The 23,083-nt window shown below is 41.8% G+C and overlaps 1 protein-coding gene across 2 annotated transcripts in view; it reads left to right on the top strand.

Annotated features, from left to right (window-relative positions):
• The first annotated feature begins 989 nt into the window (after positions 1–989).
• The window catches only part of MAN1A1 (mannosidase alpha class 1A member 1), a 170,756-nt gene continuing 148,662 nt past the window's right edge, over positions 990–23,083 (top strand). Inside the window, exons 1-2 of one of the 2 annotated variants that reach the window (XM_008007209.3) lie at positions 990–1,173; positions 2,403–3,227. In XM_008007209.3, coding sequence (XP_008005400.1) covers positions 1,147–1,173; positions 2,403–3,227 — 852 coding nt within the window. In that variant the 5' untranslated portion in view covers positions 990–1,146. Of the gene's footprint in view, positions 1,174–2,017; positions 2,168–2,402; positions 3,228–23,083 lie in introns of those variants that run through there. The other variant, XM_008007210.3, reaches the window with a different exon arrangement.

The following is a 23,083-nucleotide window of genomic DNA, read 5'->3' as shown; positions in this document are numbered from 1 at the left end:
AGAGTAGTTACTTTAAGAGATTTAGAAACAACATAGATAAATTTAAAGTTTTTAGGGGAAAAAAAATTCTTAAACCCACGTACTAAATTTTGAATATTTCCACTACAGAAGTTAAATGCCCAAACTGATTTGGTATCAAAATTAAAGTGTTAGTAATAGAATTAAGTTATAACTCTCCTTCATCACCATTTTAACATACACTTAAAAGTGGAATTTATTGTTTTGCTGGAATACTTAATAACATTAATTTGAAATAAAGCTTCTAAATATTTCTGGGGCTATAATGCCAGTCTTAAAACATAATTTTTAAAATAAATCATTCCAAAAAAGGATGATCATAAAAAGATTAGCGTTTGGGGTAATTAACCCAGTTCCTATTTATCTATCCGTTCAAGAGGTAACTCAGTTTTAAGGATGTTGTTAGAAACATTATTCCACAGTGATTCAAACCTTTCAGCCTATGCACAACCTACAAATGCATAATCGTTTGAAATAAAAATTGCCTTTCCATCATTTAAAAAAAAAAATCATCCTTGTTTTCTTTTTCAGGTCCTTCTGAACTTATTACCCTGCTTGGATATGCTGCACTCTTCTGGGCATAGAATTTCATAGCAGGTATCAAAATTACCAAGCCATAAAGCCAGCTTTATCAAACAATAATTTCCTATTAACAAGAACTTTGAGTGTATGACTCATTTTACACAAAACAAGTAGACGACAAATAATGATGGTTAAAATTAATATTTAAATAATTAAAAGAAAACTAGTAAGGATTTCTGATTACTTTTCTACTTTCTCATACAGCTTAACACCTGGAAACAACTGTATTGGAACCACCTTCCTGAAAGGTGTTAGCTGTTTCCTTTGTCTTAAGCACAAACAGAACTAACGTCACATTTCCAGAGAAGGGTGAGGATGAAATAAGGCGACTACAAATCAGCTTTCAGAAATGGGAAGTCAGTCAACGTTTTCCTCTCTGATAACCCTTTATTTGTGCAGCAACAGGGGAATTACAACACATTTTGGAAAATAATTTCTATTGGACCAACTCCTCACTTCGCTGGAAGTAGTCAGATCCAAGACTTAATTTCAACACAATGTTCGACTTATTGCTTGAAGCTACCGCAGCATAAAACTCGTCTTTGAATGGAAAATTTGACCAACTTCTATGAGGTAAATGAATACGAAAAGTAGGGGTGGGCGGGAGAGGCATACAAGTGTTTTCGGTTTTTTGGGGGAAGAGAGGGCGCATACGAAAAAAGTCCTAAGCAATCAGAACTGTCTCTTAAGATGTAAAAGGATGTTATACCAGAGGGCTCAAAAGCTCCCAGGGTCACGGCTCCCCTAACCGAGGGAACTGGGGTTTCACTGCCACCTGGCATCTGGGGAACCCTGGCCTTGGATAAAAAGAGGGTAACTGGAGTAAAGTCGTGCTTCAGAACGACGCAGTGCCCGGGATCCCCTGCGAGACCCTGTCTTTCCCGGGACTTCCACGGGAGCGCCCCCGAGCGCCCCGCTGGGGTCGGAGGAGGAGGCAGGGAGGTCCCGCGCCGGTCCAGGCGCCTCCCGGGTCAGTCGAGGATCAACCACCCCGGGTACCCCGGCCGAGGCTGGCGCAGGATAAACTCCCCGACCCCGAACTCCGCCTGCCGCTTCTCGGGGCTGGGCCTCAGCCACCGGTTCCACCGCCCTCCTCACCGCGGCTCCCGCCTACCTCGCGCCTCCCGGCCCCGCGACCTCCCCGCCGCCGGCCGGGCCCCCGCGAGGCTGCGCTTCCCGTAAACTCCCCGCCCCGTGCAGCCCCCTCCTTGCCTCGGCCCCGCCCCCGCGGGACCCTGGGCAGCGCGTGATTGGCCCGGCCGCGCCGTCACTCTCCGGCCGCGTCGCCTCCCTCGTTTCCTACAGCCCCGAGACCGGCAGTGAGATTAGTGCTCGCGGGGCCGCGGTGGAGGGTATCGTGCTGCTCTATTCGCTGCCACTCGCCCGCAGGTCCGCGCGCTCGCCCACCTGAGCCGCGCCGGGGCTGCGGAGCCACGGGGCAGCGTGCTCAGCCCAGCCTAGGAAAGAGACAGCAGTCTCGGCGCGGAGATGGGGAGCGGGCGAAGTTGACGAGTCCCCCGCCCACGCTGCGCCCCTCCTGCCCAGAGGTGCGCTGCCCCTCCACGAGGTGCTAGCGCGCTGCCCTGCCCCCCGCCTGCGCGGGACAGCCCGCCCCTACCCACGGGACCCGAAAACTTCACCCCAAGTCCGAAGAGTGGGTTGCGAGGGCGGTGCCCGGAGCTGGACAGGAGTCTGCTCAAGGGGAGCGGTCCTGGCGACTCGCCAGGAGTCGGAGGGCGGAGACCCGCTGGAAACTTTATCATCGCCGTAATTACTACGTTTTACTGTTTCTCTCCCCACAGGGGCTGCAGCCAGCGGTCTGTCGCGCGTGCCTGTGTGCCCGAGGAGCCGCCCCGGGGAGAAGACCCGGCGCGGAGTTGTTCCCCCAGGGGAGATCCGCAGCCCAGCCGAGGGGGTCGGGCGGCCTGGATACGCAAGACCCAGCCCCGCAGCCGCGGACGCCCAGCGGCGGCGAAGTTTGGCTGCTGAGCAGCGCGGCGCTGGGCCACTGGACAGCGGGAGCGATGCCCGTGGGGGGCCTGTTGCCGCTCTTCAGCAGCCCGGCGGGCGGCGGCCTGGGCGGGGGGCTTGGCGGCGGCGGCGGCAGGAAGGTGTCGGGCCCCGCCGCTCTCCGCCTGACGGAGAAGTTCGTGCTGCTGCTGGTATTCAGCGCCTTCATCACGCTCTGCTTCGGGGCGATCTTCTTCCTGCCAGACTCCTCCAAGCTGCTCAGCGGGGTCCTGTTCCACTCCAGCCCCGCCTTGCAGCCGGCCGCCGACCACAAGCCCGGGCCCGGGGCGCGCGCCGAGGACGCGGCCGAGGGGCGAGCCCGGCGCCGCGAGGAGGGGGCACCCGGGGACCCGGAGGCCGCCCTGGAGGACAACTTGGCCAGGATCCGCGAAAACCACGAGCGGGCTCTCAGGGAAGCCAAGGAGACCCTACAGAAGCTGCCCGAGGAGATCCAAAGAGACATCCTACTGGAGAAGAAGAAGGTGGCCCAGGACCAGCTGCGTGACAAGGCGCCGTTCAGAGGCCTGCCCCCGGTGGACTTCGTGCCTCCCATCGGCGTGGAGAGCCGGGAGCCCGCCGACGCCGCCATCCGCGAGAAAAGGGCAAAGATCAAAGAGGTGAGTGGGCCGCGCCAGAAATGCCTCCCGACGGGCCGTGTTTTTCAGGGAAAAACGACAAGCCTTTGAAACTCTGAAGACTGCAACAATGCAGTGTATGGGGACATGGAGGTGTGCCCCCTCCACCAGGTGCTGTGTCAAAAGCTGTTTGGTTTCCTGTTTTCAATATGGTAGTAGATGTGTCCAGTAAGATCTAAGGTCAAATCTCGTTGCTTTTAACTTGCGAGCTTTTGCTCTGGTGAGCACAAGCCACACGAAGTAGGTATAAATTCATGGGCAGGTAATATACAAACCTCTTTCTCTGGCCGCTACACGGTTAATCATCCCACCAGTAACAGCGACGGCACTGATCAGCCCCCTGGTAAGGACTGGGGACGTGGCTTTAAAGTGAGGCTTCACGCGTGGTAAAGGGAGCCGGCTTACCCCGGGTTCAGCCATGTGGCCCTTGTCTGCCAGGTGGAATTCTGTGTGTACTTGCAGACTATGAAGGTGAAACTTGAGAACTTCCCATCATCGAGGAATACTATTGTTTACTTTTTTAAAAAATGAAAATATAAAAAGTCTTCTGCCTCTTGTATTTCTAATGCACAGCCAGAAATAAGGTATTCCATGTGATGCAACAGGTTTGCCTCCACAGCAGCACAATGGTGACAAACTTAATCCAGGATAAACATGGACTTTGATACGTCTTTCCTAATTTCCTTCTCGTAATTTTCAGTTAGAACTTGTAACATGTGATTAGGTCAGGACCAGCTTAAAGCTGAAGGGGGCCGTAAAAAGTCCTTTCAGGCTGTCGTTTTCAAGATGAAAATCAAAGGGCCCAGAGCTCCAGAACCCGTTAGTGATGAGTCAGGACTTGAAGCCCGAGGTCCGAACTTCCACCAGTCACCTGTCACCACGTTGTCTGTCGACGTGCCTCCTCTCTGAGCTACTTCCCTGTGTGAAACGGTGCCAGCCTGGGTTTTACATAGAAAAGCTGTAGGAACCACATTAAAAGCATGTCATTCCAAATCTTGGTTCGATTTTCTAAAATATGAATGGAGGTAATATTTTTGCCATTTAAAAAATAATATAATCTCTGTGAAAGTAAATATTGTGTTTTCATATTGGGTAGGTAATCAAGAGAGGAAGTCCCTGATCCCATTTTCATAGAGTAAACAGATTTTTTAAGGTGGTTGAGAGGTATTTAGCGTAAGTGGCTGCAGAATGAAGGCAGCCACTTACGCTAGGATTTGTGACTTTGTAATATAAGACCAGCTGAGTTTGGTTAAGCTGTAATTGAGCAAGTTAAAGTGGACTTGGATCCCTTTCAGTTTAGTAAGAATGCCTTCATCCCTCCTGTGCAGACAGCTTATTTCCACAGTCCATCGGCATATCTGCTTTTTTGAGACCCCTCCTCAGGGACGGAACCCTCCCATACTTGGGGGAATGGATTCTACTCTCCAAAACAACTCTCTTAGCAGTTTCCTTTCTCCATGAAATCCTGCCTGTGCTACCAAATCAGGAAGGTGGAACAAAGCTCTACCTCTTACCAAATCCTCCCAGACTCTTTAATAATATCCAACCAAAACCATAGGAAATTAACCCCAAATGATCTGTATCTGCATGTGTTTCTGTTAAATTTGAACAGTGTAATTCATACATGTCATGTGTCCAAAGCCATACAAGCTGCCAGTTAGCTAGTACAAAATCACAGTTGTCCAAGGAAAATATTTTAATACTAAAGATACATAGATGTTAAGTTGTTGGTACTGACCAACAGTGATTACAAGTGCATTCAGAGCAGAACCAGTGAGACAGTAGCAGTCTCAGACTCAGGACAGCATATTAACAGTGTACATATCCATCCCTGGTAGATCCATGTTGTCTGTGTCCCTAAATTACAAGGTCTTAATTAACCATGTAAACGAGATTTATGTAGCCTCTGTCTAACATCTTAGCACCTAGATGTTTTGAAACCGCTCAGTCTTTCATAAACTAGTGGAACTAAATGTGTTCTTTAAAATTCCTTGTTGCTGTGAGAACCCAAAAGAGCCAGCATAATTAGCTTCAGCGTTTAGTCAAAGGCCAATGGGAAGAAATGGATTATGATTTTCCATCAGATTAGTTCAGGCAGATGTATTCCTTTGGAAACCAAAAGGAAAAAAAAAAGAAATTATGATGCTGTTCTAAAAACTGTGCTGTAAATATTTGGCTTTAGAGAGGCAAGAGTGGTTGCCCATTGTAAATAGGGCACTGGACTTTACATATTTGGATTCAGTTTCAGGCACCACTGTGGACTTTTTGTTATAAACAAAATCTTTGCCTTAGTTTTATTCTTTACCATTCCTGTGTTTTCTTTTTCTTTCTTTTTTTTTTTTTTTTTTTTTTTTTTTAGACAGAGTCTTGTTCTGTTGCCCAGGCTGGAGTGCAGTGGCACGATCTCGGCATCTCGGCTCACTCCAACCTCTGCCTCCTGGGTTCAAGCGATTATTCTGCCTCAGCCTCCCAAATAGCTGGGATTACAGGCATGTGCCACGACACCCAACTAATTTTTGTATTTTTAGTAGAGTCTGGGTTTCACCAAGTTGGCCAAGCTGGTCACGAACTTGACCTCAAGTTATGGACCCGCCTGGCCTCTCAGAGTCCTGGGATTACAGGTGTGAGCCACCATGCCTGATCTGTTCCTGTATTTTCTAATTCTCTTTATACTTAGGTTCTCTATCACACCTGAATGTACTAACACTTATAGTTAAAATTTAGAAAGTGCACTCAAATCTAACATGTTGGAAGCTTGGATTGTAATTTGAGTCAACCTGTTATTTTGTACTTGGTTCAAAGTCAGTCAATACTATTTTTTATATCTACAGCACAATTATGTTACTAGTACTGCAGTAGATTTTTAGCAACTTTGTGTCTTAGGGGAGATACTCTGTTAATTTCAAATAGGTCATTGTACAGAATGCTTCACAAAAAATGTTAAATGCTCTCCACTACTAATTTGATGGATGGTAAATCTTTGATGTAAAACTTCAAAATAGAATTAAGATCTTCCTCCCTTAACCCCTGTTAAAACTTTGTAAATTAACTCTGGGATTTCGCTGAGATTTAAGATACATACATAGTGTATATTTATTTTCATGAGTTTGATCTTAAAATTGTACTCAGGTTGTCCTTTGCTTTAAAAAGCAGCGTTACAATAATGAAGCACGAAAGTTAAAATAGCAGCATGGAAGTTTTAGAAAAATAGTCCATTTACTTTTTTTTTTTTTTAAATCAGAAATCGTTTTTAGCTTCCCTTCTCCCCTGCCCGGCAACCTCTCCCACTTGCACGACGAGCCTGTGCTGTCCTTTAGGATTTAGAGTCTTAATCCAATTTGGAGGAAGGTTTTTTTTTTTTTTTTTTCGTTTTCTGGAATTAAGGGGGGTCCTGAGTAATAGGGGCTGGGGCTAAAGACTGTCAGATTGTCAGAGGGGACTCCTTCCTTCTCAGGCTGGAATCCTCACCAACCTAAGTGGGGATTGGGCCTATGTGCAGACTGGCAGCCTTCGATTTGTTGTGTAAGGTGACCCTGCACTTGTGGGGTCATATAGCCTATAATTTATGCTAACTATTGACAGTTTACCCTTTTGGTAAAGATCAGATGTGAGAATAATCTGCCTTGATAGGTTAAAGCAAAACACTTTTATTTTGACACATAACTTTCTAGTTTATTTGTATGGGTAGTTCTGGGGTGGAAAATAATATTTACAAAATAATAAAAGCCATGATTTGGAGACCCGACCCAAGAAGCTTCAACATCCTTAGGTTGCTTGCCTGTGCCGCTGTGCTGTGACACATTCCCTACTGAACATAGGTCACTGTGGAATTGCTCCACCCAGGGGCCCTTCCCCAGAGCAGGGAGGACATGGGATGTTTGCGAAGGTTTTTCTCTCCTTAGCAAGTAGATAAGTATTCAACAGTGTGAGTACTGGAGTAGGTGCTGACTGCTAATATACAAAAGCAAAAAAATACTTATATACATTAATGGGTTCAGCTTCATTTTCTGTAAGCTGTTGATAGTTTTTCCGAGAAGAGTATTCTGTCTTCCTCTAAACTAGGATTCATATAAAGGAGCTGCTTATGTATATGGGACTTACAACCTAGTTAAAAGTGTGAAAAGAGGTTTTAAAAAATGTATTTTCAAACAAATGCAGCTATCTACACTTCTTAGATGAGCTAATGAACTAAACCATCTTGAAAAATGTATCTTAGTATTACACAAGATGCATTTGTATGAGATCTGAATTGGTTGGAATTCGCTGAAGAACTTACATGTTTGAATCAGATTATTTCATAAGCTCTAGTGATGCAAATTTTTTATTGAAGAGAATTTTAAGCATGTGTCCGAAGGTCAGAGGGAAGGAATACCTGCAGATCCGTGTGAGGGATGAGGGCTGAATACACAGGGTACATCAGAATTGCGCTGGAACCTGGTTATACCCCCTAACCCAGTCAAGCACCTGTGGTCTTTTAAATTTCTTTCTTTATAATTGTGTGTATGTTGGTCAAAGAAGAGTTTGATTAGTAAAAATAGGAACAGCCATGGTGGGCTCCAGAGATACTGTGAAACGAGTGGCAAAACAGCCTGTCCCCCAAGTAGATGAAAATAGTAAACGAGATACCTGTTTGGTGGTTTAGGAAAGAGATTCCCTCTTTGAGGAAATGAGTCTTGACTTTTCCCTCAGTATTCTTAGCCTAGTTCCTTGCTTGATGTTCAGTGATTGAGCTGTATCTTATCCCCACCCACCACCTCTCAATCTGTTAAAAGGCCCTTTACACAAACTCTGCAAATTATGGCATGATAACTTTAAATCTCAGATTTTAAAACTAAATGTACGCTCTAAGTCATAACGTATTGCATCTGAATGAGATCTGAGAGATGGCTCATTCATTTTACAGTAAAGGCAACCAAGACACAAAGATCTTTCTGGAAATCACATCACCAGCTAGTGGCAGAGTTGAGTTGCAGAGGGAAGCCCCAGTCTTCTGTGAGTGTTGCTCACTGTCCCCCACATGGCTTGTCTCCTAAATAAAACTCCAAAGAATTGTATAAATTATCCGTGTTTGTTATTTGCAGGCCCTAATAGAGAGTAAAAAAATATACAATTCTGCATTATTATAAATTTGACCTTATACTAGCTTGGTGGTTTTTTCTTTTTTTTTTTTTTTCAGCCAACCATGGATCAAAGTAATTTTTAAGTCAATTGTGGTAATTTTTAAAAATCTTACCAGTGGTGTGGTTTAGAAGCCTTCTTCTTTGTAAAGACACCCAGGGAAAGCTTGATAGGACATCTTGTTCTCTTTATAAAGAGCTCTCCAAGAAGCACAGGCATTTGTAATCATTCAGTTAAACAATCTTTATGAAGAAAAGTGGGGAAAAGAAGGAAGGGAGAGCAGAAGAGAGTGAGTTACTGTATATACAAAGGGTGAAAGGGAAGCACCCAGAGAAGGGACATGTGGTGACTAGAAGTGCTGCTTTAAAATTATAAATGTGTGTGCTCTTCTGATACTGCACCATGGATAACAGAAGAATGGCAGCTGACCTAAAGGATGATTGTTTTAAAAGTAGACATACATGTAAAAATCACATCAATCTATGGGCAATTCTTTCCACCCAAGTAGGTTCTGGTGATTGTCTTTTTGGGTGCACTTACCTGTCTCTGCTCCATCCGTTTGGAGCGATGTCGTGGTTAGAAGGATGGTTCTGGACTCACATAACCTGGGTCTAAATCTGTTCTCTACCATTCTCTAGCTTTGCGACCTTCTGCAAATGATTTAATCTCTCAGAACTTTAGTTTCCTCATTTGTAAAATGAGGTTAATAGTAGTACCCACTTTGTTGGATCCCAAGGCTTAAATGTGATAGTAAAGCACTTAGAATGGTATCAGACATGAAGTGGGCACACAGTAAATGCTGCTTGTGATTGTTGCTGTTACTGGTCACCACCAAAAGCCATCAAGCCAAGATTGCATTGATCTATATACTGTTTAATAACTCAGGAAAGTGGATAATGGAGTTTCAAAAGGGCATCAAAAATAGTTAAAATTGAGTTTTAGTGCTTAAAGGGATACATTTCCAGTTCATCAAAAAGACCTTTCCATATAGCTGTAAGTTTATTGAGCTATGGTCAACACTGATTTTCTTTGATTTCTGCCAAATTCCAAAAAAACTTAAGTATCTTTAGAATGATATACTTACTGCATATACATCTTCAGCTTCTTCAGAATATGTGTTAAAGAATTAATTTGTCTCTTTCTCACAGTCAAATATGCCTATTCCTGCAGATACCATCTTTCCCAGAGTAATCACAGTCGAGTTATTTTAATTTCTCTTTTTTTTAATAAAGAATTTTTTTATTTACACAATACAGATCGGATCTCACTGTATTTCCCGAGCTGGTTTCAAACTCCTGAGCTGAATCAGTCGTCCCACCTCGGCCTCCCAAAGTGTTGGGATTACAGGTGTGAGCTACCATGCCTGGCTGAGTTACTTGTCTTAAGTATTGAAGTTATTCTTCTACATAAAGAGATCAAGTAAAGTGAATTTCAGTCTGTTTCGTCTTGGAGGAATGTTTTTAAGAAGTGAGAATTATTATTTTAGGCTTGGCAAAAATTACGTAATTATGATAAATTCTATAATCAGAGCTCCGTCCATCACCTGATAGTCAAAGTGCGCATAAATCAGTTTTATTTTGTAGCTCAGAGAGTTTGGTCTTTCTGAGAGCTTCACATTGAATTTAGATTTTTTAGGATTCCAGAGCCACTATTCATTTTACACATGAGAAATAAGGCCAGTGAGCTGTGACTTCCTGAGATGCCCCCAGTGTACAAACAATAGCTGAGAATTGCTTCTCAGGTGTTGAGAAGTACTGAGAACCAGGCCCCACTCCACCTGGGATAATCTTGACTCCAGTGAGAATGTGTGCTTTGGTGACTGGCTGACCAGGCCTTCCCTCCTCAGCCCCGAATGATGGGCCAACTGCCAGAAGGCCCACTGAGACCATCCTAGAGGGAGGTGGGACATCTTTGCTGGGTAGGGGATTGCCTAAGAAAGCAATACGGGCTAATTCCTTTGCTCCCAGAAATATGGCAGCAGTGCCCCACCCCCACTGAGTTCTGCTAAAGATGTCTGTGATCATTAGGTACTTGAAAGAAAACCAAATGAGATTAAGGCTTAAGAGCATTTAAAAGTCACAGCCCTCATTTCTGTCATGAATACTCTGGTAGTTGCTTTCCATACTTCAGAGCCGAGCAGTCCTGCAGATAATCCAGAACAGAGATAATAAAATTGAAAAGCACACGTATCCTTTGTGTTTACTCGACTTTTGTGACTAGAATGACTCCTTTCTCACGTTTCTCAGTTCGCTCATCTCCCTGGCTGTTAAGTTTATCAAAAGCCCAGTCCCTGATTTGCTCTGCTGCTTTCTCATCACTCTTGCTCTACATCCTTCATTCAGGTGACACTCAGAACATATTATATTAACTTCATTTGCATTTTTCATGTTTTTATGTGGGTCACTAATTAGATCATCCTGTCTTGTGTGGGAGTGTTTAGTATGAGCAACTTAGTATGAGAGAGGGCGTGGAGATGAGGGGATAAAAACCTGATGAAGGACACCAAGTTCTGAAAGGGTGGTTTAATAACACAGCATTGCCACCCTCTGAAACAGCCTTTGTTACTGGTGCCTGTTTGTCTGTGCTAGGAGTTTATGAGAAAGGGGGTGAAAGTAATTGGTGTCCGAAGGCCTGTGAATGACTATGGCCAAGACGTGAACTCAGGCCATCCACAGACTACAAGCTATTGCTAGTGTCTCCATTTCTGCCAAATCCTTCCTCATTAAATGATCTCCTCAAGGTCCCTTCAGAACCCTCAGTTCTTCTAAATGATGGGATGATCTCAGAAATAGTACAGGAGGCCGGGGATCCTAGCCTATGCTGGGGGTGGCATGTCCAGCTTCCTGAGCTGATGTTTAGGTCGTGATTGTCTGTCCCTAGTTCCTCTTTCACGGGAATACATGCTGGAGTTACGTACTAAAAAGGGAAGTGTGTTTCCTCACTGTATGTCTCTCTATCGGGGCATAAGACAAGAGAACGGACCTGTGGAATAATTAGGGAAGTCAGAGGTATGTACCCCGTCTCAAAATCTGATTCCCAGCTGCCTGAAATTGACCACCAGTGTTTCCTTTTTACTGTTTTTGTTTTGTTTTTTTTTTTTGTTTTGTTTTTGAGATGGAGTCTTGCTCTGTTGCCAAGACTGGAGTGCAGTGGTGCAATCTTGTCTCACTGCAACCTCTGCCTCCTAGATTCAGGCAATTCTCTTGCCTTCTGAGTAGCTGGGATTACAGACACCTGCCACCATGCTTGGCTAATTTTTTGTATTTTTAGTAGAGACAAAGTTTCTCCACATAGGCCAGGCTAGTCTAAAACTGATCTCAAGTGATGCACCCACCTTGGCTTCCCAAAGTGCTGGGATTACAGGCGTGAGCCATCGTGCCTGTCCGTTGATTGACTTTTAAAGCCTTGCTTTAAACGTAGGTGAATAAAGTTGCTCAGCAGAGTTATTAATATACTTTGAGATTTGTCTTAGCAAGGTATAGAATAGGTTTGTTGAAGCAAATGTCTTCCGTTGTGTTATTTCATTTTATAAACTCATGTCTGCTTGGGAAAGAAAAATTTGAAAGCACACTAGAGTAGGGAAAAAAAATCCTTCATAGTTTTATCAGTAACTAAGTAGTGTCAACAATGCTCCTCCCTAACCCCAATATGTAAGTTCATTTTTCCCCCATGGTTATAACCACACTATATATACTTTTTTTTCCATTTTCTTTGCAAGTGTCATTTTATGTTAGCATAATATGTCCATGTCAAAGCATCATACTTTATTTAACCAGTCCTTTGTACCTGAACATTTAGATTATTTCCACTTTTTTGTTTTTATTTAAAATGCTGAGACAGACACCTTTGTCCAGTAAATTTCTGTCTCACTTTTTATTGCGCACACCCTGGTAAGTGGGATTTTCTCTTAAATTCTTAAGAGGGGAAATAAATTGGCCAACAGATAGTACGTTTTGAGGGATAACTTCCCAGAAACCATTTATACTCCCATGTATCATATAGTGAATGGAGTCTATTGATTCTTTGTGAATTTCATAGGTGATGAAGCAGTATATGGCATTTTCAATTTGCTTTTCTTTGATCAACACTTTCTCCTGTGTTGGTCATTTGCATTTCTTCCTTGTGAGTTGTATAGATAGAACAAGGAAATTTTAAAAGGAGGAAGATTGGGAAGATGGCACAGCTTGGAGGCCTAAGGAGTGAGATCCACCAGAGGAGATGGATCTGGCAAGGTGGCTGAATGGAACATGGATTCCTGTGGGAGGCAAAGTCCCCAAAGCAAGAGTTAGAATTTTATAAAGCAAAGTTGCAAGAAAAAAAATTTTTCCCCTAGATTGCACACTTAGGATAAAATATCCTTTATTGATAGGAGCTCTTACCAGGCTCTTGGGACAGCCCACATCCCTCAACTACGACCTAGCCAGCTTGACCAGCGCATCTTCATTGTTAAGTGATAGTTGGGATTTTGCCTCAGATATTTGAGGAAGGTATTGACCTCTCTGGAGATCTGCGGAAGGATCTTTCTCCTTTTGGAGTGAATCAGGATGCTTTTCTAATAGTTGAAGATCAAAAGTAGTCCAAATAGAATTTGAGAAGTGATTTTAATGATGCCAGAAAATGGCAAGTCTTACAAAGCTGAATTCTTAAAGAAGAAAATTTAACCAAAAGGAAATCGTGAGATTTCATAGAAATATTTGTTCTTATGTGTGAAGAGGCAGGCTAATCTTTTGTGTGTGAGAGGTCTTCAGTGTTTTAATAGGATAAATACACATTTTATCAAAGATATTTTTGAAGAAAAGCATGATTTTTTGTGTGTGAAGTTTGGGCTTTTTTTTTTCCACACTAAATCCTTCAAATGTTTTTAGTCATGTTTTTAAGATAGTGAAGAGCTGCATATTTCAAAATGTATTTATATTCTGACCTTGGTTCATAAAAGTCTGCCAAACGCCAGAACTATTTAAATTTGGCTATACCACTGTGCTAACATGATGAATAATGATTGACATGAATGTACTATTTTTTTATAAATTGTGGTTAGACGTGATAGTAATTTTAGAATATATACAACACTGTTTTTGGAGACTTTCTTTTAGTCAACTAGCAGTGTTGAATGTTTTATCTAGCCAACTACAGGTTTTCAGCTCATAATTAGAAATGCCTGAGAAGTCCATATTGTGATTTAAGGAGTTATTAGCCCAAGTCAGCAATTTTATGAGGCATTCTTATTAGGAAGTATAAAATGAACTTTATGTAGTAAAAAACGTATTTTATAATTGGCATGTATCTAATACATTGTATACATTCACTCATATTAAGCACTTTGGTTAGTCTTCATTATTTAATCCTCCTGTGGTTACTTAACATAGAATGTGTAATGAAGAACTCAGTAGCTTTAAAGCGGGGTGGATGAGGAGCATAGAAAATGAAGATGATTTATTAACTACTGTTGAAAGCTGCTTTAGCAGTTAGGGTGAATAAAAATGATGATTTATTAAGTATTCCATCAGTAATAAGATAAAGCCACAGTGTAGGGTTGGAAGTACTTCTGTTTTCCCTAACTCTCAAGAATACAGAGTTTCTATGACATTGGCTCTTTGCAGTCATCCGTCCCTTCCAGAGCTATCATATTGAGGGCAGGAGAAAGAGCTTCCCCTATTCATCCATGTGTCCAACAGATCAGTTAGCTCTGGGCCCTGCCCATAATAGGGCCCAGTACGTATGTGTTGAATGAATATGCTCTTTGAAATAAACATGCCTGCAGGAGTTACTCAGGTTAAGTATGATTCCGTGCTAAGTAATCTGGTATTCCTGAAGTGGTGTCCACTCATCTTTGAAGTCCTTTCTGATGTATATACTCAATGGCTACAAGCCTTTGTCTTTTTGATTTCTTTTTTTTTTTTTTTTTGTACAACAGTCAGAAGTCATTTAGAATCAGACCTAGTGAATAAAGAGACTAATGAATGTAGGAAATGCATTTTCCAGTTTTCAGGTTGTTTTCCAGAATGATTTATAAAATGAAAACTGCATTCATTTTCTTATATGACTGTAAACTGGTGAAAGTGGTGCAAAAAAAAAAAAAAAAAAAAAAAACAACTTTTTGACCAAATATAACACTGGTGAAATAAACGTAGATGATTGTGAGATTCCTTTAAAGGTCAACACTCGAATATAAAGATTCTGTTGTTTTATTGAAAAGTGTTTATATCTGCAGCCATTTTTTTAAGATATGTTATTTTTAAAGTAGGTAGTGTCTTCATTTCTTTATTACCTAGAATACTGGACACTATTTAATAAAGGATGCCGTTTTTCTTGTATTTCAGTTTTATACAGGATATACCTAGAGTTGGTTTTGTTTTGCTTCCATTTTGGCAAAAATTTTTGAGAGATAAAGGTGTCTTAATGAGTAATGCTTACAGTACCACACTAAAATGAAAAGTCACAGGTTAGCTGTTATTTTCCACTAGAGAAATCAGAATTACATAAATATTTTCCTCCCTAAGAAAGTGTGATATTTTGAGAAAGAGAAAGAAACTTGGTTTTCTATTTCCCAGTTTCGTATTGTTTCTCTTGAAAAGTGCTGTCTCATATAAATAATTGCATGGTAGAGGCTCAATGAATTTTATGCATTTGTCAATGGTCCCTTTTCCAGTTTATTCTGCAGATGACTATTAATCTTCCTAAAATGTCACTTCTCCCATATTGCCCAACTCAGGTTTTAATGGTCCTCCATTTCCTATAAAGTAATGATTCAGACTTCAACATGCATCAGAATCACCTGCAGGGCATGTTAAACTAGACTGCTGGTGTGGGGCGCAGTGGCTCACACCTGTAATCCCAGCACTTTGGGAGGCAGAGGGGAGGATCACTTGAGGCCAGGAATTCGAGACCAGCCTGGCCAACATGGTAAAACCCTGTCTCTACTAAAAATACAAAAACTAGCTGGGCGTGGTGGTGTGAGCCTGTAGTCCCAGCTACTCGGGAGGCTGAGGCCGAAGAATCACTTGAACCCAGGAGGCGAAGGTTGCAGTGAACTGAGATTGTGCCACTGCACTCCAGCATGGGTGACAGAGTGAGACTCTGTCTCAAAAATAATAATAATAAAATTTTAAAAGCCTGGAGTTTGATTCAGTAGGCCTGGATGGGCCCCAGAATTTGCATTTTTAACATGTTGCTAGGTGATACTGATGCTTCTGGTCCAGTGACTTCAGCTAGAAAAACACTGCTCTAGAATGAAGTCACAGTGAAGTCACAAATGTTTAACATGGTATCCGTAGTCGTCCATAAATCTGCCTCAGTTTACTTCTTGAGTTGTATCTCTGTTACTTACCAGGAAGGACTCTGTGCTTCCACAAAACTTACATAGTTACTATCTCCAGAACACATGTAGTTTTAGATTTCGCCTTGTTTACTTTATGATTCTCAAAAGGAGAGTCTTATCACGTGCTCAAAATTCATGTCCTCATGAAGCCCTCTTTACATGCTCAACCTTTACTGATCCCTCCCTTCTGCAAATTCCCATGTTATTTATTATTTCTATCTTTGGCCTGTGTGTCACTGATTTCATGTGCACATATGTTATCTTTCAAGTAGATTTCAGACACCGTAAAAGTGGGGACACCTTTTTTATCTCATAGGTCCATGGCCCAGAATTTGACAATAAAAAGCAATTCATCTTGAATGTAACCCAGATTAAGTATATCAACAAAATGTTTTACAAATGTGAGGCAGTATGGCAGAGTAGAAATACTTCTGGCCTCCTTTTCCACACCTTTGAAAGGGAGCTAATAATTCCTCTTTTTCAGAGTTGTTGTAGGAATTAGAATAGAAAATGTATGTGAATCTCTGAGCGCAATGCCTGGCATATAGCATTCATTGTTCAATACATAGTATGTACTTACTAGCAGCAAGGAATTGGTGGGAGTAATAAGCTTGGACTTCTGCTAAGGAAAGGGGTTGGTAAGTAAATTGGATTCAGAAAGTCATTTCCAGGAAAAGAAAGTATGTTTTGGCTGCAGTGTTGCTGTATTGACCAATAGCTTGTATTTTCTATTGTTGCCTCCCTTTTTAGTTGTTGTTGCCAAAATTGTCACTTCCTGTGGCAGGAAAGTAAGCATTATTTTGCCTTGTTAGAATTGTTATTACACAGAAGGGATGCTCATCCTCAGGAAAACCATAGAGAGGGTGTTGAATGGAGTGGTTCCTCATTCATTCATCAGTGTCCAGTTACCTCTGACTTCTGGGCCTGGTGTCACACAACACTCAGATATGTGGGGAGGAAAGAAAGCCAGGAGAAAAAGAAATCTGGAGAAATACCTTCAGGGCATAGAAAGAAATAATTTTCGTGAGCTGAAAAGCTGAAAATATTTCATTCAGAGATAGCTATGTGTGTAAATTTAGCTCAATAATTAGGCATATGGTGCTTTCATTTTAGGATGTATCCACCCTTTGTGATAATATCCGTTGATTATTAGAGCTGCTGCAGCTTTAACTACGTTGCCAGCAGAGATTCCTAGTGCATTTAAGACAAGAATTCAAGAGTGAAATGGAAAACTGAATTAATAATTTGTTCTTGGGTGGTTTTAATCTGCTCCTTATTAACTTTGTAGTTTATGCCTGGAGGATTAGATTTGGAAACAGAACACCAACTAATGTTCTAAAAGTTTACTTCCTTTTATTGGAACATTATACTCTTAAAGATTTTCTGAAGAACATTTTGGCTGTTTTAGTCTTAAATACGAGGTACACTTAAATTCTTATGATTCAACCTAAAATAATAGAAAGCTTTTAATCTATGATATTAATTTTAACTTTTAAAGTATTTCATGTTAGACTTCAAGGCAGGAATTGTTTAATAAAAACCAACTAATAGAAGGAAAGATATTCTTCATTGGACACGAGGATATTTGGGTCTCTTTTCCCAAGCTTTTTAAAATCCCCCTAGGTCTATATTTTTCAATCTTAGAATTTTAAATCTGCTTGCTGTTGATGGTAAAGAAAATAGGAAAATTAAAATCAAAGGTTGTTTCTGTTTACTTCCTGTACCTTGTCACATGTTTCTAAAATTGATTGAAACAAACCATTGTAATTTTATAAATTGAAAAAAGAGTCATATTCCAAGATATAGCCTAGTAGGATAAGCTGAAATAGGAAGTTTAAAAACAGCTGTCTTTGGGAGAGTGGGAGGTGGTGATGCTGTCCATCTGCTTCTTGCTTAAAGCTTTAACTACCATCCTATTAGAATATACCTGAGAGTCTGGGAAGTCAGTGTATTTGCTTCTGTGGTTGTAGTTCTCCACCCACCTGTGATCTGAAGAATTACACCCTAGGTTTTTATAAGGTAAAGGCTCTACAATTTAGACATTTAGAAGGGACTTCTTTGAGAACTAGGAAGAAGTTTGGCAAAGTATAATACCAGGTATTGGTCTGAGTTAACCAGTGGTAGTTTATTTATTAGAAAACTAGTCTGAATTTATGTATTCTTGATAAATACAAATTTTGACAGAAATTCTCCACTTTTAATGGATGTGGTAACAGAGGTTGAGGATTTTATAGCCAGAGACGCTGCAGGTAATCAGGTGTTAGTTCTAGCTTAATAATTAGCTTAATTTAGTATTAGCTGTCTTTTTCTGTCGTACTTTTTACCCATGCTCTTAATCATCTTCCATCCTTGAGTGTGTTCTGCTGATGAGAGGCAGTACTAATGGTGCAAAGGCAGACAGCAGGAGAGTTGCAGAAGTGGTATTGTATATTTTACACACGTCAGAAGACTAGTCACCTTCATACTGAGTAATTGACTATGATTGGCAACAGGGAATGAGCAGCCCTCTCGCTTCCTGGAATCTTGAGAGGTGAATTCCATACGTTACCACTGGTGTTCAGAAGGATCACCTTTTTCTGACCTGTGGGCACTCGCTCCTAACCTTTTAGAATTCCTGAGGGAGGAAGCTGTCTAGTTACATGATTAGTTAGCACATTTGTGGACCTTTAGCTTTCAGTAGAATTGCTCGAAAGCTATCTTAGGAAGTAATGCCTTTGGTTGATTTGAAATCTCATGCATCACCCATGTTGCTAGTGTTTTCCAAAACACTGGGGGATTTCTGCAGACAGCATTTTCAGGGGCTGATTTGAAGGTAAAAAGCCGAACTGGCAGGGAGGGAAGGTTCTTCCCTCACCTCAGGGTTGCTTTACTCTGGAGTGCCCTGTCTTCACAAATCCAGGGGACACAGAACGCATTAGTAGCCATAAGAGTGTCTGTTGTGTGTTATGCAGCCCAGAGTCTTCCACTGGTATATACCAAGTCCCCAAGTTAGATATTTATCTTTTAAACAGAATTTGGCCTTCATATTTAAAATAAAAATTATCTTCCTCAGTTGGCTTTTTTTTTTCTTTTTCTTTTTTTTGAGACAGAGTTTTGCTCTTGTCGCCCAGGCTGGAGTGCAGTGGCATGATCTCAGCTCACTGCAGCCTCAGCCTCCTGAGTAGCTGGGATTACAGGTGCCCGCCACCACACCCAACTAATTTTTGTATTTTTGGTAGAGACTGGGTTTCACCATGTTGGCCAGGCTGGTCTCGAACTCCTGACCTCAGGTGATCCTCCCACCTTGGCCTCCCAAAGTGCTGGGATTACAGGCGGGAGCCACCATGCCCGGCCAGTTGGCTTTTAAACCTCAGCTATTAATTTGCAAGTATATTTGGTTTATGAATAACAACAGCAACAATAACAATGTCTGATAATTTTCTCTTTTTCTCTAGGTTTAAAACAGAGGCAACAGTTAAAACTATACTTTTAATAAAAAGTGCAGCTTCTCAGTTATACTCCATCATGTATTCCCTTTTTCTCCTAATAGAATGTGTTTGTTATTCTTCCTGTTCTGAGAGTGGCTCCTTAATTGATTTTATACCATCAGTTAGTATTATTATATATAATTAAGGCAATCAATAGCGAGATTTTTAACATCTCATCTTGTCATAGATTTTGTCTCCTTTATCTGCAGTTTTTGTTTGTTTGTTTTTTGTTTGTTTGTTTTTTGAGATGGAGTCTCGCTCTGTGGCCCAGGCTGGAGTGCAGTGGCGTGATCTCAGCTCACTGCAAGCTCCGCCTCTCAGGTTCACTCCATTCTCCTGCCTCAGCCTCCCGAGTAGCTGGGACTACAGGTGCCCGCCACCACGCCCAGCTAATTTTTTGTATTTTTAGTAGAGACGGGGTATCACTGTGTTAGCCAGAATGGTCTCGATCTCCTGACCTCATGATCCACCCGCCTCGGCCTCCCAAAGTGCTGGGATTACAGGCATGAGCCACTGTACCCAGCTGTCTGCAGTTTTAATTCTAGACTGTTGAAAAGTATGCTGGTAACTACAGGATACCATTTGTTGAGTGTTCACTTCCTGTTAGATACTATGCTCACCACTTTATGTACATATTCTCGTTAAATTCTCAGAACAAGTATTTGGTTTTTCTCAGAATACTGGTATTTGACCTTATTCTCCTCATTTTATACATAGGAAATTGAGGTCAGGAAGGGGCAAGCAAATTGCCCAGGGTCGAGCAGCTCCTGCAAGGTTGGAACCCAGGTCTGCCTGGTCCCTGCCCCCACCCTCTTCTTGTGCACTCATTTCTGCTGGGTTTCCCACACCCCCTGGTGCCTTGGCAGTCTCAGATTTTACCCGCCTTGAATAAAGAATCAGGACTCCTGTTGCAGTCACTCCTCTACCTAGGAAGGAAGTAAAGGGAAATGAGGTGAGGTCTGGCACGATTTCTACCCCAGCTTGTGGCAGACAACATGCTTTAATTCTGAAAGCAGCACCAATGCTCAGTTTGTTTGGAAAAGCCTCTCAAGAGTAATATTGTACTCAACTTAAGCACTGTGTTTACTAGTATGTGTTCATGTATGTATATATCACTTTGATGAGATTATATATATATATATATGAATAATATGTACATGGTTATGTGTGTGTATATAATTATCTAAAATAATGTCTTAAGCATTAATGAAAGTTATTGGGGGTTCTGGAAAGTTGTTTAAATCAAGAGAAAGATAATAGCCACTGGAAGAAACAAATCTAAATTTGCTTCCTTTTTTCTCCCTCATCTTGGGGCAGCTATGACTCCTAAAGTTTAGGATACATAATGTTACAATTATTTAATGTTTAAGCAAGAGATTCTATAAAGTATGACCACATTAACAAAAATGCAGTTTGAATTTTAAATTCACAGTGAGCGTATATCACCAAAAAGAATTCTATGAGTCCAAATAATACATTATTACTGACTTGACACTGAAGTTTTTATATAGAAGTGACAACAAAGTCTCTGTTTAATTGATCCTAAGAGATCTGGACAGTATAACTCTTTCTGCAAATGGGGAAACACAGTGTCCATTCAAACCCGAATAGTTTTTTTTTTAATTTTAATATTATATTCCTTTAATAAATCAGATTAAGAATCATTTCCAACAACTCTCCCACAAATATTTAGAAGTGTCACCCTGTACAAGGCACTGGAGAGATGACAGTAAACAAGACCAGTATCACCACTGCCCACATGGAACACAAAGGGATAGAGAGTAAGGAGGCCCTGGGACAAGTACCCTGGGAGGAGCCTAGAGGTACTATGGGAGCCTGGGATAGAACATAACTCTGGCAGATTGAGGGGTTCAGGAACACTTTCTAAATGAAGTAAAGTATTAGACCTGAGGGTGAGTGGGAATTAGCCAGTTGCAGGCAAGATGAAGAGGGCTGCAGGATAGGAATGGATTATATGAAGGTCCCCAGGGCAGCCAGAGGACTGAGCCAGAGTAGTAGTGCTGAGAAGAGGAAGTGGGCCACAGAAATGAAGCAGAGAAGGGCTCTGACCAGATGTTTAGACTTTATCCTGAGATCATCAGGAACCATGGGAGGGTTTTAAGTTGCAGAAATAATATCAAATCTGCATTTTTGGATAAGACTAGAGTCTAGGACATGTGTTAGAAGGCTCGGCAATGATCCAGATGACAAGTGAGGATGGCCTAAATGCATAAAGGGGTAGTGAAGATAAAGAAAGTGAACAGATCCTTGAGATACTTAAAAACGGAATTTATAGAACTTTGTGAGCACTTAAAAATGGAGAGTGAGAGAGGAAATGGAGATAAAGAGGTTCTTGGGTTCCTGATTGGGTCACGGGTTTTCTGATGGTTAGAATCGTCAGGAAAAAGAGAGGAGTGGAGAGGGGTAATGGATGTGGTTTAGGATATGTGGCATTGGAGGAGGAAGATGTCCAAGTGGAGGTCTCTTGTGAGCAATTAGATGTATACAACAAGCACTGCAAAGAGAGGTCTAGGCTAGAGATGCCCATCTTGAGGCCATCAAACTATGGAAATAAATAAGATCCCTTAGGGATGATGTGTGCTGTAAAAAGAGTCAAGGGCCTAGAAGCGCAAAGAACATCAACATTTACAGGATGTGCAGAGTAAGCAGTGACAGAGAAAGAGCAATCAGAGAGATGCAGAAAGAAAACTGGCAGAGTGTGGCACTCGAGCATTTTTAGATATTCAGTATTTGAAGGAGTGAGTCTCAGCAGTGTCAAATGCTGCTGAGAGTCAAGATAAGAACTAAGAATTGTTCTGTGGATTTGGTAAGAAGTGGGTAGAAGATGACCCTTACTGGGGCCAATTCAGTGCAGTATTCAGGGTGGCACCTGTATTGGAAGGGCACAGTATTGGTGGAGCTAAGGGAGGGCACAGACAGTTCTTTCAAGAAGGTCACTGTGAATGAGGCCAGAGAGTTGGGGTGGTAGCTGCAGGACGACAGGGGGCAATGAGAAGGCTGAGTAAAGAAACAGAATACTTGCTGGGCACTGCTGAGCACACAGTCACAGCCGGCAGCTGGCCCCCTCTACTCACTAGTTTGATTTTTCCTTAGTGGGATTCAACCACTCTGCCATATTTGGACAAGGCAGACAAGTAGATTGACCTATCAAGGAAGACACAAGTTCTCAAGTACTTTTTTGAGAATCTGATACAAGAGATCATTTGTTAGTAAGAATGTAAATCCACTCAATTTGGGATTGGTGGGTGGAGGGGATATTTATTACAAAAAGGGATCTCTCATGGATTTAGGTGAAGACCTCACAGAGCCTGGAATTACAAATGTGAAGGTCCCGGGAACCAAGACCGCTATTCCTCATTTCTTATTCTGGGATACCTAGTCTTTTATCTTCAGTCATACCTGCTTTATTCTTTCCTCCAGTCATACCTGCTTTATTCTTTCCTCTGCAGACAGGCTGTCTTATGAATCAGTCCTCAAGTTTACATGGCCAATAAGTTTAAACACTAATAGACTTTATAATAAGCACCTCAGAGGCTCAATTCCAAATTCCCAGAGTGGAGAATCTGACCCAGCTTTAGTTAAGTGTCTAATCATCTATGGCCAGGGGGTGGAGTATTGATTTTTAGTGAAATGTAGGCATGGCAGAGAGCCTCCTAAGTGACAGGAAGGAGAGGATTGCCTGGCTGCGCAGAGGTTTTCTGGCATCTCTGATGCATCTAGACATCTGCTTTGCTGTGTTTACCTTATTGGAGATTTCTCTGTTGTGGGCCTACTTGTCAGAGGCAAGTTGTCCAGGGTTCTGCTATATATTCATTATGGAAGGTTTTACCTTACTGAAATGACAGTTTCCCAGCTTTAGCATTTTATGTTGTTCCTTTAACTGTGATACAAACATGCCTGCAAAATATCAGTTC

Source organism: Chlorocebus sabaeus, chromosome 13, assembly GCF_047675955.1.
Source record: "Chlorocebus sabaeus isolate Y175 chromosome 13, mChlSab1.0.hap1, whole genome shotgun sequence".
NCBI classification, from domain to species: domain Eukaryota; kingdom Metazoa; phylum Chordata; class Mammalia; order Primates; family Cercopithecidae; genus Chlorocebus; species Chlorocebus sabaeus.
Note: the sequence above shows the minus strand (reverse complement) of the source record. Positions and strands in the feature narration are given on the sequence as shown.